Below are 17,595 nucleotides of genomic sequence, written 5' to 3' on the forward strand. Positions count from 1 at the left end.
ATTTCATTACCCACTGGTTAAAAGGGCTAAGATTAAAAAGACTGACCATCACGGGCCGTGTGGGAACAGGAACTCTCATCCACTGCTGGTGGGAATGAAAAGTGGTGTGGCTGCTTTGGAAGATAGTGTGGCAGTTTCTTAAAAATGTAAACATACACCTACCATCTGATCCAGGCACTCCACTCTTAGGTATTTTTATTTTTTTTATTTTCTGGTTTTTTTGGCTGCGTTGGGTCTTCGTTGCTGCACATGGGCTTTCTGTAGTTGAGGTGAGCAGGGGCTGCTCTTTGTTGCGGTGCACGGGCTTCTCACTGTGGTGGCTTCTCTTGTTGCAGAGCATAGGCTCTAGGCGCGCGGGCTTCAGTAGTTGTGGCACACGGGCCTACTTGCTCCGCGGCATGTGGGATTTTCCCGGACCAGGGATCGAACCCGTGTCCCCTGCATTGGCAGGCAGATTCTTAACCACTGCGCCAGCAGGGAAGTCCCACTCCTAGGTATTTTTGCAAGAAAAATGAAAGTGTATGTCCATACACAAGTGTTCAGAGCAGCTTTATTTGTAATAGCCAAAAACTGTCCATCAGCGGGTCTCCGCATGCTATGGAATATTACTCAGCAATGGAAAGGAATGGACCATTGATACAGGCAACAACATGGATGAATCTCAAACTAATTATGCTGAGTGAAAGAAGCCAGGACCACACCACTCGCCCCTATATATATATATATATATATATATATATATATATATAATTACATTTACGTAAAAATCCCCAGAAAATGCAAACTAACCTCTAGAGACAGTAAGCACATCAGTGGTTGACTGGGTCAGGGTGTGGGCAGGAGGGAAGGATTAGAAATGGAATCAGGAAACTTTTGGGGTAATGGGTGTGTTCATTATCTTGATTGGGGTGATGGTTTTGTAGGTATATATGTTAAAACTTGTCAAACTTTACAGTTGAAATGTGTTTATTGTTTATCAATTTTACCCCCAAATAAACCTGTTAGAAACAAAGGCCACCCCATCTCCAATTAATCAGTAAGATGAATCTGACCCTGCCCTCCTTCAGAGAACTTGTTTGTGTCAACAGATACAAACAGCAAAGCATGAACCGTGAGGTCAAACTTCTGGGTTCCGTCTTGGATTCGTGGCTACTCACCTTGCCTCCCTAAACTCCAGTTTTCTCACTGTGGGATGGAACTGATAGTAGTACCTTCCTCCTGGGGTTGTTGGATGGAGAACATGGGAAAATTCAGAGTGCTTAGTAAACAGATAGTAAGTGGTAACATGCACAGGGTCCCGTGGGGTCCCAAGGAAGGGAGGAGCTTTTACTGTGGGGGGAAGGAAGCTGGAAAGGTTTCCCCTCTGAGTGAACTGAATCTTGAAAGAACAGGGAAGAGTCTGCTAGAAGGAGGTGTGTATTGGGGTAGGGGAGGCTCGCCAGGCAGAACTAAGCCGGGGAGGCAGCACTCAGACTCTAAGCTTGTAGAAACTTCAGCAGTATGGTACAGCTGGCGTGCAGGGACCAGGGGCACTCTGGTGAGTCAGGGCTGTAGGTTAGGTGGGAGGCTCATCCTTGAGGGTCCCTGAGGAGTCCCCTTCATCCTCCAGGCCAGGGTTTCTCAAATTGGGATATGAGGAGGATTTCTCTGGAGACCATGAGTTCTTTTTTTTTGGCTGCACCGAGCGGCATGTGGGATCCTAGTTCCCGGACGAGGGATCGAACCCGTGCCCCTTGCAATGGAAGTGCGGAGTCTTAACCACTGGACCTCTAGGGGAGCCCCAAGACCATGAGTTCTATGAGAAGTTTTGGAATTTTTATCTAATAAAGACAAACAAAAGAATAAAAACCCTATATCTTGATGCAATGCTTTTGAATACAAAGACGTTTTCATCTAGTAGAAAGCACTCATTTCTGAAGTCCTTCTTGATAAGAGTGGTTCTGAAAGTATATTATTGTGCAGCCATAATTTTCTTTTCCTTTTCCTTTTTCTTTTTTCTTTTCACAGCCATATTTTCTTTAATTGAAGTATAGTAGATTTACAATGTTGGGTTAGTTTCTGCTGTACAGCAAAGTGATTCAGTTATATATGTACATTTTTTAATATTCTTTTCCATTATGGTTTGTCTCAGGGTATAGAATATAGTTCCCTGTGCTATACAGTAGGGCCTTGTTGTTTATCCATTCTATATATAATAGTTTGCATCTGCTAACCCCAAACTCCCTCGGCCACCCTCCCTTCCTTGGCAACCACAAATCTGTTCTCTATGTCTGTAAGTCTGTTTTTGTTTCGTAGATAGGTTCATTTGTGTTATGTTTTAGATTCCACATATAAGTGATAGCATATGATATTTGTCTTTTTCTGTCTGACATCACTTAGTATGATAATCTCTAGGTCCATCCATGTTGCTGCAAATGGCATTATTTCATTCTTTTTCATGGCTGAGTAATATTCCATTGCATATATAGATATACATATGTACCACATCTTCTTTATCCATTCATCTGTCAAAGGACATTTACGTCTGTCCATGTGTTATTCAGGTTTGAGGGCCACAGGAGGTGTGTGTGTTCATTGCGGTTGAACCCACTCCCTTGGGCTGTGGTGCAGACAGTCCAGGGAGGGGGCACTGGTTCCATGGGAGATGTTCAGGAAGGTAAGGCAGGTCTGGTGGGTTCAGGGGTGACTGTTGGAATCACCCCTCTGCAGGGAAGATTCCTACCTGAGGAGAAGGTATGAGGCACTGGGGGCCTGGCATGGGCCCCTGATTCCCAGGGCCAATAAGAGAGAGGCCTGGGGAGGAGCTGTGAGGACATCTGTCACTGCCATGCTGTCACGGAAGACGCTGCCTTGGGTCACTGGGGAAGGGAGGGGAGGGGAGGGAAGGCACAGGGACAAGGGGCCAACATCCCATCCTGGAAGCTCCACCCCCTTGTCCAGATCTTCTTCAGGGAGGGGCTTTGGAGGCTGGAGCAGAACCTGGGATGGGCCTTGCCACACGGCAGATGGAGCCCTCTCTGGTGGGACAAGACCTTGGAGATTTCATCTGCAGGGTACTTGGGAGTGCGGCTGGTGCTTTCACTGCCAAGGCATGGGGTTGGGCCATGACCCACAGTGTGAAAAACCAAAACCGACCTAAAGCTCCCGTTTCCGAATCAGAGGTAGTCTGGGCAGCGTTGATTGGTCTGCCCAGACTCACGCCTGTGGCCCGCAGCACTCGGTGTCCCACCCAGGCCTGGACTAGTCTGATGCCTTGCCCACTGCTGCTCTCTGACCCGCAGCTGACGGCCAGTCCCTGCCTCCCCGGCCTCTGATCGCCCCTGGCCACACTGCCAGCAGCCGGCTGGGACTACGACGTGGCCAGGGCTACTGGTAGGATGCTTCTCAGAACCCCCTCAGGGAGCCCTCCGCTTCGCGCCCTCTAATTGGCTGCCCTCCCAGCAGCCTGAGCCAATCACAGCTGGCCCGAGGAGCCAAGGCCCTACACCTTGGAGCCACTTGCCTTGCCCAAGGGATGCCCCTGTCCTCTCTGGGAGGTCAGGCCTTCTGTACCCCATTCTCTTATAGTTGCACTTTGCATTCTCTCCCCCTCCCAGACATCCATATTTGACTGTGCTTTGCAAGGCCAGCGTTTCCCGGGTAGAAATCCTAGCGACCTCCACACTGTGCCTTTTGACGGAGAGCTTGGCTTTAGTTAATTTCAGAGTGATTGGAAATGTTGTTTTATCGTCAGCTATCTGGGAAAGGAGGTGGGCCAGAGCACGGTGGGCTTTCACTACCAAATACCATTTGTCAGTGATGGCAAAGCTGGTTGAGAATTCCTCTCAGAGCGCTTGTCTTGAAAGCAGTCCCCTTTGTGGGGACTCTTGGCCTGTCCCCTTTGTGGCTAGAATTGTAAAGTGGACCCCAGAACCCTATTACTAAGCGGGGTTTCTTGTATGAACATTTACAAGCCCATGGACAGAGGGTGGGTTGTGGTGCCCTGTAGTTTGTATGGCTTTGGTTCAGTCCCTTAATCCCTCCAAGCCTGTGGTTATCTCTGACCGGATAAAGCCCAGTAATTGTTCCCAACTCCAGGTTCAGCAACCCTGGAGGGCTGTTGTAAGATTAAATAAGATGGTGTGAGAGTTCCTGGTCCAATGACCAATTAAGATGTTACGGAGGGTGCGGTCCCTGCTTCTTACACACTTCGCTCCCAGCGTCACCTTCTGTGGATGCCAGATAAGAGAGCGTGGCCCAGGACCATCCTGGTGCTCTGAACGATGCTCTGAGCTGTGGCTTCTCCGTAACATTATCTGCCATAAGTAAACAAAAAAGAGTTCCCAGGATCCACTTGGAATAGGCTTTGGGATTAAAAGCAGCTGCCCGCTTGGTTCCTGAAATCCCATCTGTGTATGGGAGAGCAGTGGGAATGAGTAAGGGTGGAAACTGTGTGTGGCAGAGCAGGAATGAGTCACAGGAAAGGCGAGCGTGTCACGGGAAAGGGAGTGTGCCCCGTGCCGGGGCGCTGTGTCGGTCTGTGGTGTGGGCCCCCGGCCAGGTTGGAGGGCCAAGCACGCTTGCCTGTAGGGCCTGCCGTGGGAGCTGGGGTTTACTTGGGTCTGGATCCTGAAGGTTCTGAGTTCTAGAGCAAAATGCCAGGGGGCGGCTGGGTTGGCAGAGGGCCAGGGTGTCTGAACACCGTAGGACTGAGGCGGCCCGACTGCCGGGGCCTCGGTTTATTAAATCCAATTCTAGATTCTTGAGCGGAGCCCCAGGTTTACACCCTGCAGTCACCTTCCTGGAGCTTAGATGCTCATGGAAGGCGACCCTCAGGAGGCGTGGACGGCTCTTAGTGGGTTCTGGGGGCACAGGCAGGGGCGTGGAAGCCGGGTAGCACCGTGGTGTTTAAGAACAAAGGCTCTGGACTCAGGCCGTCCTGTGTTCCAGTTCTGCCCCCGATACCTAACATCCGTCTGACTCTGGGCAGGGTTCTTAGTATCATTGATCCTCAGTTTTCTCAGCCATAAAATAGGGATAAGTGTCTCATTGGTCTTTGTAGAATAAATGAGTTAATAGCTATAAGCCCTTTATCACGGAGTCAGGCACGTACAGAATGCGAGATACACGTGGGCTGTTAGAATTATTATTGTTCGTCGTGGATCCACCACTTTCTGGCAGGCTATTCGCTTTACTGAGTCTCAGTTTCCATCCTCATAAAATGGTACTAATAATGTCAGCCACATAATAGTCACTCTTTGAACCTGACTTTGCCCCTCTCTTTGCTTGGGAGGGGTTTGGTGTCGTGTTTTAGGGGCATTCCCTAATGGGGTTTGGTTAGGTCTTAAGCAGGATTCTTGGAGTGTCTAGATCATTGAATGGCACACGGTATTAGAGTGTTTGCACATTCCCAGAGAATGTTTTACGTTGCCTTTATGGTGTTGGAGGGGCTGGAGCAGGGAGCTGTCCCAACCTGGTCCTTATGGGGTGTCTGCCTCTCACCACTGGCACCACAGAGCCCAGTACGGCCCTCCATCCTGCAGCCTCAGCTTCCCAGGCCCAGGAAGGGGAAGGGAGAGGACGGAGAGCTCTAATCCCACTGCCCCCAGGACACAGGGTTCTGAGCCCTGATTTGTTTCCCGTGGACTGCCCCCTCAAGGCCAACCCGGCAAATGGTCAGTGTCAGTGCCAGTAACTTGTCCTTTGTCCTGCAAGGCTGGTCCCTCCCAGACCAAGTTGCAGCTTGGCCCATTGCTCAGGCAGCCCGGAATCAGGGCAAAGGGAGCTCGTGTCCTTCTCCATCTACAGATGGGCAGCCTTCACAGGCCTGGGCTGGGAGACCTTCCTTGCGGTCCCCTGGGTCACAGGAGTGTTGACCCCTGCGGGCTGCGTCGCTCAGGTTCCCCTGTGCTGGCCCAGGGATTTCGCCCACAGCAGCCTTTCCGCCCAGGCTGGGGTGACGCCTCCCTTGAGGCTCCGGTTCCCGCGGCTCAGAGGCTCCCAGCGCGGGTCTGGTATCACCACCTCCTGCTTTGCCCCCTCCAGCCGAGGTGTGGAAGTAGCCAATCTCTGGGTTCCCTTTTGTCTCCTCGCAGCTTCTCAGCTCCTTCACCCCCAGGGAGCCGGGTCCCTCTGGTTCACAGCTAGACTCAGAGTGGATTCACTCTGCCTGGTTGAACCCTGTCCAATCAGAGTCACGGTCTTTGGGCTTTGGAATCTGACAGAACAAAGTTCAAATCTCAGTGCTGCCCTGACGGCTCTGTGCCCTGGACACTCCAACCTCAGTGTTCTTGTCTGCGGTTGCGGAAGGTGACGGCAGCCCTGCCCACTGAGCGCTGGTCCTGAACAGGTGCCCGATGAACCCCCCAGTATTCTAAGAGGAAGGTGCTGGTCGGTGTGGGGGGGAGGTTCTTCTGAGGTCCCTCTGCTAATCAGCCGAAGCTCTCCGCCTGAGAGGATGCCCGCTGCCCTACCTCTGCCCGCTCCTGTGTGACCGACCCTCAGGGACCAAATGGATGACTTGTAGACAAGCGCTTAGCACGGACGTAGGCCTTTCATCATGGTGGAAATGGCAGCACCCTTTTCTCTTCCCTGGTTGGCTTTTTTTTTTTTCCAAGTCTACATCACGTTTTCCAATCCCCTCCATCCAACCGCACACTGCTTTATGGCCCTTCTGCCTACTCATTCACCCTGAGGCTTCCTTGTGACTCTAACTAAGCTCTCCTCTCTTGACTCGATGGCTCAGGCCTGGAGCTCAGTTTCTGGAACCTTCTTGGCTCCCCTGAAGTACAGCCCCACAGTCCATTTCTGGGAGAGCTGTGTCCCGTGTCACCTACTGTGGATGCGTCGGTCTCACAGGCTGGTGCCTTTTCTCCCTGGGTCCATCTGAACACATGCTCTTTCTTGAGTCCGTTTTTCTGCTCCCTCATCTGCCCTGCCCTGGCTTGTCTGTCATCAAGGAAAAAAGATCATTTCTGTTCTGGCTGTCATTTGTGATAACCACATGGGACGCTGGAAACCAAGGCTGCTTCCTTTCTAACCATCTCCTCCAGCAGACCAGTGCCGGCCTGAACCAGAAAGACAGGCCTGCATCCTGTCTCTGGTTCCTCAGGGACAGCCCAGAGGTGCACCTGGAGCCCCACTCCCTTGCTGCCTGCAGCAGCACCCCAGGGCTGCTACCCAAGAAGAGACTTGGAAATGGAAACAGCTTTTTAAAAAATGCCTGAGCACGTTTTTTTTTTTTTTTTTGCCAAAATGTTTGGAAAATGCATAGTTCCATTTTTTAAAAAATCTTGTGTCCACTCAACCAATCCAAGAAGGACAAACTCATGGACGGTGAGAATTCCCCCCTCCCTCCCAGAGAGGCGTGCCTGCCATGGTCGCTCCTGCAGCCTTCCCGCCTGGTCCTTGGCCTCGCGCAGCTGCCTGTGTCTGCAGTGACCCCCTCCCCCCACCCCGCTTCCACCCACCCCCTTGGCAAGGGCTTCCCTTCTGCATCCTCCCCAGCCAGGGTGACTCGCCTGAACCTCAGAATCAATGTTGTCACCCCCACTTGAACCCATGTTGGCTCCCAATTGCCCCCAGGGACCAGCCCAGCCTCCTGGACATGGCTCTGGGGCTCTGATCTGACCCTTGCTTCCTTCATTGCCTCCCCCCATCCTCAAGCTCCAGCCTCCCCATCCCCCAGTGTGTCGAGAGCCTCCCCAGTATCCCTGCAGCACCTCCCACTCAGCTGGTGCTCCCCTCTCTCAAAGCTCACTTTGGCCCCCTCGCTGGACACGGAGCCCCAGGGGCCAGAGCCTTACCTGGTTCGTCTCTGAATCCTGAGCACCCAGCAGCTGTTAAGATGCACAGATGCATTAGCCTATGGCTAGTAACCCCCATTCCTACCCCGCACCCACCTTTGGGACGGTGTGAGAGCCGCCGTCTGGATGCAGGTTTCTAAAGAAGGAGAGCCCTCCACCTGACCCCAGAGGAATTTGGGGTAAAAAAAGAACTGCTTCCAAGTATGGAATGTGTTCCAGGTGCTGGGTAGGAGGTTTTTTCATTAACCAAATCTAGATGTTGTCCCCATGCTATGGTCTGAATATTTATGTCCCCTGAGAATTCACATGTTGGAATCCTAACCCCCAGTGTGATGGTGTCAGGACTTAGGGCATCTGGGAGGTGATTCTAATCCTGTTCTAACATGAGGGTGGAGCACTCATGAATGGGATTAGTGCCCTTATAAAAGAGACCCCACAGGGCTCCCTAACCCCTTCTTCCATGTGAAGATACAATGAGAAGTCTGCAACCAGGTCTCCCCTGACCGTGCTGGCACCCTGATCTCGGACTTCCAGCCCCCAGAACTGTGAAAAGTAAATTTCTGCTGTCTATAAGCCACCCGGTCTGTGATATTTTATTATAGCAGCCCAAACGGACTAAACCCCATTTCCAGGTGAGGAGATGGGGACTCAGAGAAGTTAAGTGACTGGCCAGATGTCACACAGCTAGTGAATAGCGGGTCCAAGACCACCAGGACCAATTATAATTCCTTCTGGCCTCAACATCTGTCCAATCCCAGGACACATGCCTGTGGGTCACTTAGCCAGCTCAGTTTGCCTGCTGGCCGCTGTGGCTCCCTGCAGCTGCTGGTTACAGCCTTGGAGCATCTACAACTGAAGCTGGCAAACTGTGGCCCGTAGGCCACATTTGGCTAGTAGTCTGTTTTGGTGCAGTGAATGTGAAATGGGTTTTACATTTTTTAAGGGCTGTAAAATCAAAGAAGAATATGCAACAGAGACTGTATATGGCCTGCAGAGTGTAAAGATAGTTACTACCTGACCCTTTACAAAAAAAGTGTGCCCCTCACTGTATAAAAGGTCCCCAGGACCACCTCCTTTGGAGTTTCCATGTGGCCCTGGGAGGCTACTCACCTCGGCCTGCCTTAGGGGGGCCACGACACTGGAAGGGGTGCTCTGAACTGGCTGAGGAGGGGGGTCTGTGGGGAGAGAAGGGGACCAGGGCCCAGACCAGGCTGACAGTCTGAGGGCGGAGGCTGGTGCATAGGCCCCAGCTGGCGTGGCTCACAGAGATCTCAGTAATATGGACCCTTCCAACCCACAACCTCAAAGACCCTCAGAGACCCTCTTTTCAACACTCACAGTGTGCAGATGGGGAAACTGAGGCCCAGAGAGGCAGAGGCGTGCTCAGGGCAAATGTGCAGATTCCAAGCCCAGGGCTCTTTCTCCTACTTTCCCTGTCACATTTTGGAAGGCTTCCCACCCTGCTCAGCCCAGTACTATGGGTCATTTCTTTGGCTTATTTGTTTCTTCAGTCGACATTAATGAAGGGCTGGTAACTTGACTCTCCAGCACCGGGGTGCAGAGGTGGAAAGGCAGCAGGAGAGGAGGTGGCCTGCCCAGAAAATATAGTTGGTGGTCGCAATGCTCTGGGGTTCCACGCTGGACAGCAATGCTTGGGGGAGGGGCCTCGCTTCTAGAAGAGGGAACAGAGGTCATTGTCTTGGCTGTGTCAGAGAGGAGCTAAGAACTGCACATCTGCCCTGGGGTTGGCTGTGAGGAGGCACGGGAGGAAGCAAGGCTGGAAACAGGGTCACGCTCAGGGCTTGGGGGTCGGTCGGAAGACTGCTGCAACGTATCTTTTAAACAGGGCAATGGTCAGCTGGATTTGTGTTTAAGGAAACCCCTTCTTGTTCCCGCCCGGAGAAGGGATGGGAAGAGGGCCGGAAGCTTGTTGGAGTCGATTGAGGAAACGGAGGGAAATCCATGATGTTCCTGGTGAGGGATGTTAAGGAGGGATGACTTCCTGGTCCATAAACCAATTGTGAGTGGGCTTTTCTTGAGCTGCTCATTTGCTTTTTAACTTTAAACTTTTAAACTTGTGTAAGGAAGCAGGCTCTCCTTTCCATCAGTTGTGGATTCTAACCCAGGCCCATGGACAGACAGGGGGCTATGGATAGAATTGCTACTGACCTCTAACTGATGGCAGTTTCTTCAGTTACGCAGGAGGCAAAACAAAATCAAAGCCTACTCTGTTATTAGCAGTGGCTGTAACTTTGTCACATATATTTTTATGTTGCACTGCAGTCATTGTAGATTTCTTGAAATGTATTTTATGCCCATCAGTATTTCAAAATTCCAGTAGTTATTAGACCCATTGTCATTAGATCTTGTGATTTAATGTGTTAGTAAGGTAGTGTGTGGGGTGTGGGGGGTGTGTGTGTGTGTGTGTGTGTGTGTCATGAATTCGATTTTTAGTATTTTGATAACTATGTTTTAATATGATTGGTTTCCTTTGTAATTCTTGCAGTTTATTCTCGGCATTTAAAGACTGTATTCCAAGAAGGGGTCCACAGTAAAAGTCCATCCCCCTCCCCTCAAATCCCCCACCCTGGTTTGCAGTTCATCCACCTGCAGCCCACACAGGCGTTCAATGTGCAGCTTCTCTTCTAGAAGCTTCTTGAGGCAGAGGTGGTGCCCACTTATTTGCTGCTGTGGTTGTAGCATCTGGCCTAGCTCGGAGCGCGTGTTTAATTCCTGTGTGTTTCACTGACCTGGAACGAAGTGGTTTGGTAGAACAGGCCAAGAGGCCCTGGTCTCTTGAACTCTGCCTGCAGCTTCACCAAGCTGACAGTTAGTGGTCCCCCATCCGAGGTTAGAAGCCCCCATCGGAGGCTGATCCGTGGGTCTGAGGTCCACCCGAGTCCCGCCCCACACTGCCAGACCCCTAGTGTTCCATTTGAGTACCTTGGGGTCTCCAAACCATCACACCTCCCAGGCCCTGGGCATTTCCAACTGCAGGAAGGGTTCTGCACACCTCGCTGCCTTTGGGCGTTTAGAGCATCCACCCCCCCCTCCGCAACCTGTCATCTGAAACTCTGGGAGCTAGTTTCTCTCCTCCCATGCATCGCTTTGTAAAAAATAAAAGCTGAGCTTTTGGAAGCCAATCAAGTCACACACTAGACGAGAGATTAAAGCCACAATGAACCAATTTAAATGCCTGCGCATTCTAATGTGCTTTTCAAACGAAGCATTCAAAGGCAGGGAGTGGCTGCAGGGAACGTATTAAGTTGTTAGAAAAACATCAAAACAGCTCCGGAAGAAAATTGGGAGACTGAGCTCTGAGGACCGAGGTCCCAGAGGGAAGCCGCCCTGGGTCACCCACTCCCTTCCCCTCGCTGCTGGCGACCTTCCCCTCTCCCAGCGTGCGTCGTGCGGTCTGATGGCAGAGCTGCCAGTGCCAGGGATAGAGGTGAGGGGCGGGATGCCCAGATTCCCAGTCAACGCCTGTTGCACAACCAACTGATGATTGAGAAAAAAGGGCCGACAACAATTCAGCCAATGTTAAGAAATTATTTGGGTTTTTTTAATTTTAAAGTAACGATTGCCCTTTCTGGAAAATTCACAAAGTGCCTAAGAGGAAAAATAGGGAAGCAGAAAAACTTCCAACTGTGATTCCACCAACCAGACAATGGTCCTTAACCACGTGGCCTCCAAAGACACCATGCCAGGAAAAGAGAGGCCCGAGGTCATGTGGGATGCGTCTTCAGCCACTTGCCCACGCCCCTCTCTCCGATTCGTCACATGGGCATTGGTTTTTGTTTGTTTGTTTGTACCACTTCACGTGGCTTGTGGGATCTTAGTTCCGTGACCAGGGATCAAACCCATGCCCCCTGCAGTGGAAGCGTGGAGTCCTAACCACTGGACCACCAGAGAAGTCCCTACATGGGCATCGTAATGGTGAGATTTCCCAGCCTTTTTCTAGGAGCATGGTTTTTCTGTGGTTGTTTTGTTTTGTTTTTATTAGCTGTAGAGCCGGGGCTACTAAGTATAAATTTTGTTGCATTTTTTGATATTATCATTAGAGCCTAAGTATTCTCCATCACAAATTCATTTCAAGCCTACTTTTTATTGGCTGCATAATATTCTGAAGTGCAAGTGTGTGATACTTTCCTTAACTAATTTCCTACTGTTGGGCATTTGGGTTGTTCCTAGTTTTGTTTTGTTTTGCCTTTTTAACAAATGCTGTGGTTGGTTTTGGGTGCATGACACTTTATACCAACGCTGGGCTATTTCAGCATTGGCAGAGGGTTTACTCTGTGCTAGGCATTGTGGGAGACTGGAGGATAAACTAGACACAATCCTTTCACCTAAGATGCAGATATAAATAACTTTAATCCAAAGTCGGTTATAGTTGCCATAAGCAGACAACTAGAACCGAAATACAGAAGAGTTTTTCCTGGGCTTAATGGGATTTTAAGAAAGTTACATGAGAAAATCTGAGACCTTGTATCCGCAGCTAGAAGGTAAGGGAAAGAGAGGAGGGGACAGGATAGCAAAGGGGTTGGTTTAGCTGGGAGACCTATGCCAGGAGGCGGGCATCCCCGAAGGCAGTGGGTCTCAGCTCAGATGCTAGGTCAGTTGATTGTCAGTGGCTGCCAGGAGGTAGGTGGTGCGTAGCTCAGTGGAAACACTTAGCAACATCTGCCAGGGACCCAGGTTTGGTGGAGAAGTAGCCACAAGACACCTGGCTCACCGGGCCATCCCCAACCTGAGATATTAATTTCAGGTGAGGTTCAGGGGCTGGCGTCATCCTGGCCAATGCCCAAAAACTGTGTTTCTTAGGTTGAGGCTTTTTGATCCATTCAGATCAAGATTCAGTGTCTGTCACAGACATCTCAGCCTGTGTGTGTTTTAGGATCCACTTTTGGAGCAGTTTCCAACCAAAAAACACAGGAGAGAGTTGGCCCTGAGTGCCAAGCTAGCGTCAGAGGGGAGCAGGGAATCTGAGACAAAAAGAGTCTTGCCAACCGGGCACCCTGGGCCCGCTCTCCCTGCCCAGACCCCGGAGAGGCCAGACCTGTTTTCCTTCTCGGCCCATTTCCAGTCCTTTGGCTGTCTGACAAGCACGATCGCCTCTGGCTGTGGCACCGAAGTCAGAGCATCGGAGCATCAGGAGGGTGTTGGGGGCGGAGCGTGAACCCCATTCCCAGGGTCAGGCTCCCCGACCGTCGCCGCCATCAGCCGGCCGGGGCCTCTCCACAGCTCGCCTTCCCCCCGCCCTCCTCGCCTCCACGTTCGCACCTGTGCGCCTGACCTCGTGTGGTCCTGTCTTCAGCCCCCGCAGGTGCCATGACTCAGCAGCCGCAGGAGGGCTTCGCCAGGAGCTTGGAGGACGCCCAGGAGTGGATGAAAGCTGTGCAGGAGCGGCTGCAGGTCAATGACAACACCCAGGGGCCCCGCGCGGCCCTGGAGGCCAGGCTGCGGGAGACCGAGGTATGCAGAGACCGTGGCCTTGATAACCCCGTGGCCTTGGCCCTGTCCCTCCCTCTCAGGCCTCAGGTTTCCCAACTGTTACATGGCAGAGCGGACTAGACCGGTGTTTCTCAAAATCTGATGTCTTTGAATCTCCTGGGGTTTAAGTGCAGATTCTGGTCCAGGAGATGGAGGTGGATCTGAGATGTGACATTTCTGACGTGCTCTCGGTGACACCTTTGCTGGGGGTCCTAGGATCACACTTTCATCGTAAGGGTCTGACTCTCCCATCCTGGAAGGGGGCACCGTGCAGCTGGATGGTCCCCACCCCCAGGTGGCCCAGGCCCTGCTTCCTGCCCCTTCTCTGCTTCTCTGCAGCTGAGGCCCCTCCCTTGGCTTTTATAGGGCTAGAGTCCAGCTCTGCCCTGACCTGGCACAAGGCGGAGGCTCAGTGCTACCCTGACTGGTAGTGCCCATGCCCAGTGCCTGGCCCAGCATTGTGGTGCCCCCCCCCCACCTGAGGTCATCTGCTCCAGGCCAGGGCCCAGGGGGAAGAGCTCTAGACTAAGAGTCAGAGACCTGGGTTGTAGTCTCCACGCTGATCTAAAGTGCTGTGTGACCTCGGCCACATCTCTGTCCCTCTCTGGGCCTCAGTTTCCCATCTGTAAGTAACGCAGTTGACTTAACGCCTCTCAGGTCATATCCATTGGGATATTCCACAATTCTAATTTATCACCTGAATGGTTGCTTTATTTAAGGGGAGGCTTACCTCTTCCTGCACAAACTGACCCCCCAACAGGCTAGAAATAGAGCTGACCCCACACCCACTTCCCTGTGTCTTGTCTTTTCTTTCTTTCTCTTTTTTTCTTTTTGTGAGCTGTCTTATTGATTTTGCACATCTTATTGAAAATATCTAATGCTCTTTTTTGGAAGTGGACAGTTAAAATTAAGAATTGATATCACCTTTTCAGGGCCAACGGCTTAAGTGTCACCACACAGTATGAAGGAGGACCCAGGGTTTGCATTTTACAAGTGGGGAAACTGAGTCTTGGAGCGGTCTGGTGACTTGTTCAAGTTGAAAAGGTCTCTGGGGAAGGACACTCCACCCTGGAATTCTGGTCTTCTGACTCCTCTTCAAATGTGCTTTCTGCTTTCCTACAGCGTTGTGTGCTTCTGTAAAATCGCGCCTGCCAGCGTCAGGGTGCAGGGTGTTCTGGTTTCTCAGGCTTTCTGTTTAGTAGAGCAGCTCACGGGACTAGAGAGAGGACAGGCTTTGGAGTCTGGAAGTCCTGGGTTCAAATCCCAGCTCTGCTTCTTGCTGGCCCTGTGACCCTGCTGGACCTCTCTTCACTTCCCTTCTAGAATGGGTGAAGCTCATTATGTCAGGGTGCTGACTTCAGGAGGGTGGCTCACCAGCTGCCTTGAGGAGGCTTTTGTGGCTGATGGATGTTAACATAGAGCAAGCCCTGTGCTACCTGTGAGGCTGGATGTAAATGACCTGAGGTGACAGTGACAGTGGCACCCTCTCTGTTCCCCTCCCGCCACCCCCAGGCCCCTCCAGTGTTTTCTGGCATTTCCTGTCATCCCAGTTGCCCTCAGAATAGTCCTTCTCAGTCCTTCATTGGTCGGACCCCAAAGGATCTGAGACCCTCCACTTTGAGTCACGTTTTCCGTCAGCCTCCCCTGTGCCAGGCCTCGAACCTTGGGATGCCAGGTGATGGTGCCTGGTCCCTGCCCTCAGGGAACTCCTCCCAGGTAGGCACAGGGACGCCCGCTTGTCCCAGTGGGAAAGGTCCCCCATCCCTGCTCGGCCTCCCTCTTGGTGCGGCACCATCCTAGCACGTACCACCCTGGACCACTTGTCCTTTTATAGCAAACATGAACAGATACTTGAGGCAGCTGACGAGAGCCCTGCCCAGGGGACCATCACGGCAGAAAGGAGGGGTGACCACTCTTGAGCGGCCCGGTCAGAGACTTCTCAACTGGACGGTGAAGTGAGTGGAGAACCCAGGGTACACGGGGAGCCCCGAGGAGGTCACATCCCCTGGTCCAGAGGGTCAAGAGAGGCCTCTGGGGACAAGGGTCTTTACTACTGAGGCTTGAATGAGGAGGAGTTAGCCAGACTGGGGGATCCAGGGGGAGGGGAGGGGAGGGGAGGGGCTCCAGGCAGAGAGAACAGAATAGGAAAATCCCTGGAGGTGGGCACAGCTGGGGGCACATGTGGGACACCCCCGATGTTGGTGTTGGGACAGCATCAACCATCAGGGAGAAGCAGGGGTCAGGGCCAGAGAAGTGCGGAGGGGTCAGTGGTTCCAGAGCCTGGAACAGGGAGCCAAGGAGGACCCCTCCTCTGTAACAGAGTGGGTGATGGGTTGGAGATTTGGAAGGTCAGGGGCAAGCCTGGTGAGGAGAGGAGTTGACAGCCAAAGCCCCTTCTCTTGTCAGTCTTGGCCTTTGTCATCATCGTCATTATTATTGTCACCAATATTCATTATCAAAAGATGACTCTGCCCGGTCACTGAGAGAAGGGAGCTGACATTCATTCAGCAACTATTATGTGCTCAAGCCTGTACTATCAGCTTTCATGTTTAGTTTCCCCAAAGCCCTGTGATTGTGGTGTATTGTCCCCACTTTTCAATAGTGAAATGGATCCCTAGACACAGTGACGGGCCAGAACGAAAGGAATGGATCTTGTCAGGGCTTGAACCCAGGGCTCAGTTCAGAGCATCACTGGCCGTCCCCGTGTGGGGTCCAGGGGCAGTGGAAGGGGTGAGGCACACCCTACGCTCGGGTTCAAGGCATCACGGGGACAGGCATGCACATAGTCCAGCAGTCACACAAGTATGTACGAGGTGCCTCCCTAACATGGGTCTCATGAAATTATTCTCCTCCTCTAAAACCTTCCGTGGCTCCCCATTGCCCACGAGAGAAAACCCAGCTTCACCTGGCATCAAACGTCCTCCACTACCTATCTGCCACAACCCTCTTCTCCAGCCTCAGCTTCCCCCTCCAGCCGACCTCCCAGGCACACATCCTCTCCCATTGGCAGAAAACCTCCTAGATTTCCTATCACCAAACCTTTCTGTGTGCTGTTGCCTCTACTTGGAATGCCCTTTCGTTTGGGTCTGGGTGTGCATGTGAAATGAAACGTCCCCTTGTCCACGTGTCTTTCCTAACCCCTTCCCCCAGCCCCAAACTCAGCTCCTGACAGCCCTGCACAGCACTTGCTGTCTCAGCGTGCTAATCCCTTTGGACCTTGCACCATTTGCTGGCAGCTCATTATCCCCTGGTGGTGGGTCTGGCTTCATTAGGCGAAGGCAAGGGCGGCCCTTTAGGAAGAGCTGTTGGCAAGGCCAAGGTGACCGGCTTCTGGAAGCCGAGGGAGCACTTCCATCAGGTGAGCCCTCAGGGATCTGGCCTGGAGCCTAGGTCAAGAGAGCCGTGTCCTGGGCGCCCCACCACTGTGTTCTCCTACGGGGCTCAGACCTACTCGTTTTCTGTGTGCTTTGATATTTCAAAACCGATTTTGCAATAAGAAAACATTTCACCCTTGTCCTCTGCTGAAAGGGAGCAGCTAGAGCCTTCCCCACCTGCTGGTCCGTGGGAGCTTCCCTGGCGTCTGGGGTCTCCCATGCGATCCCTCCACCAGCTCAGTGATGCACATCCCAAGCGCCTGTTGGCTAGAGTGACCAGGATATGAGTTCTGATCCAACTCTGAAGCTTAGTCGCTGTGTGGCCAGGAACGGGTCCCATGCCCTCCTGCCACCTCATTTTCCCAGCTGTAAAGTGCAGGAAGAACCCCCAGCGGGGGCGGTTCAAGAAAGGCCTCTGGGGACAAGTGACTTCACTGCTGAGGCTTGAATGAGGAGGAGTTAGCCAGGATGGGGATCCAGGGGGAGGGGAGGGAGGAGCCTGGGGGAGGAGGAGAGCTTGGGGTCTGGGGCCTGCAGGCCTGGGTTCGAATCCCCGCTCTGGCTGTGGCACCTGAGGAGAGTTTCCAGTGCCTTCTGAACTTCAGCTTTGCTCCTGGGGAAAGTGCTAGTTGCCACCTTGCAGGAGGGTGGGAGGATTGAGGCCAGTGACTTAACTGGCACAATTGGCAAAGTGCAGGGCACGCTGGCAGAGCCGGTGGAGGATCGTTTCTCGTGGTTTCGATGCAGGGATACCAGCCTGTGGACTCTCCCAGCCCACACCAGTGCCTGCAGCGGCTGGTCTCCCAGGTCGCAGCATCTTGTCTCGTTGCCCTCTGGTTCCCAGCCTCCTCGGCCCTGCACTTGGGGTCTAGGCCAGGCTGCTTCCTTACTGGTTTCCAAGCCTCTTTATGGTCAGAGACATGCCACATTTCCTAGGACGTGGCTTC

At 52.4% G+C, this 17,595-nt stretch overlaps 1 protein-coding gene across 7 annotated transcripts in view; it reads left to right on the forward strand.

Annotated features, from left to right (window-relative positions):
- Positions 1–17,595, forward strand: part of SYNE3 (spectrin repeat containing nuclear envelope family member 3) — an 88,749-nt gene that overhangs the window by 24,291 nt on the left and 46,863 nt on the right. For all 7 annotated transcript variants that reach the window (XM_082448308.1, XM_082448303.1, XM_082448307.1 and 4 more), the window contains one exon: positions 13,099–13,256. In XM_082448308.1, the coding sequence (XP_082304434.1) occupies positions 13,113–13,256 (144 nt within the window). In that variant the 5' untranslated portion in view covers positions 13,099–13,112. The remainder of the gene's footprint in view (positions 1–13,098; positions 13,257–17,595) is intronic.

Source organism: Balaenoptera physalus (assembly GCF_965194825.1).
Source record: "Balaenoptera physalus genome assembly, chromosome: 2".
NCBI lineage: Eukaryota > Metazoa > Chordata > Mammalia > Artiodactyla > Balaenopteridae > Balaenoptera > Balaenoptera physalus.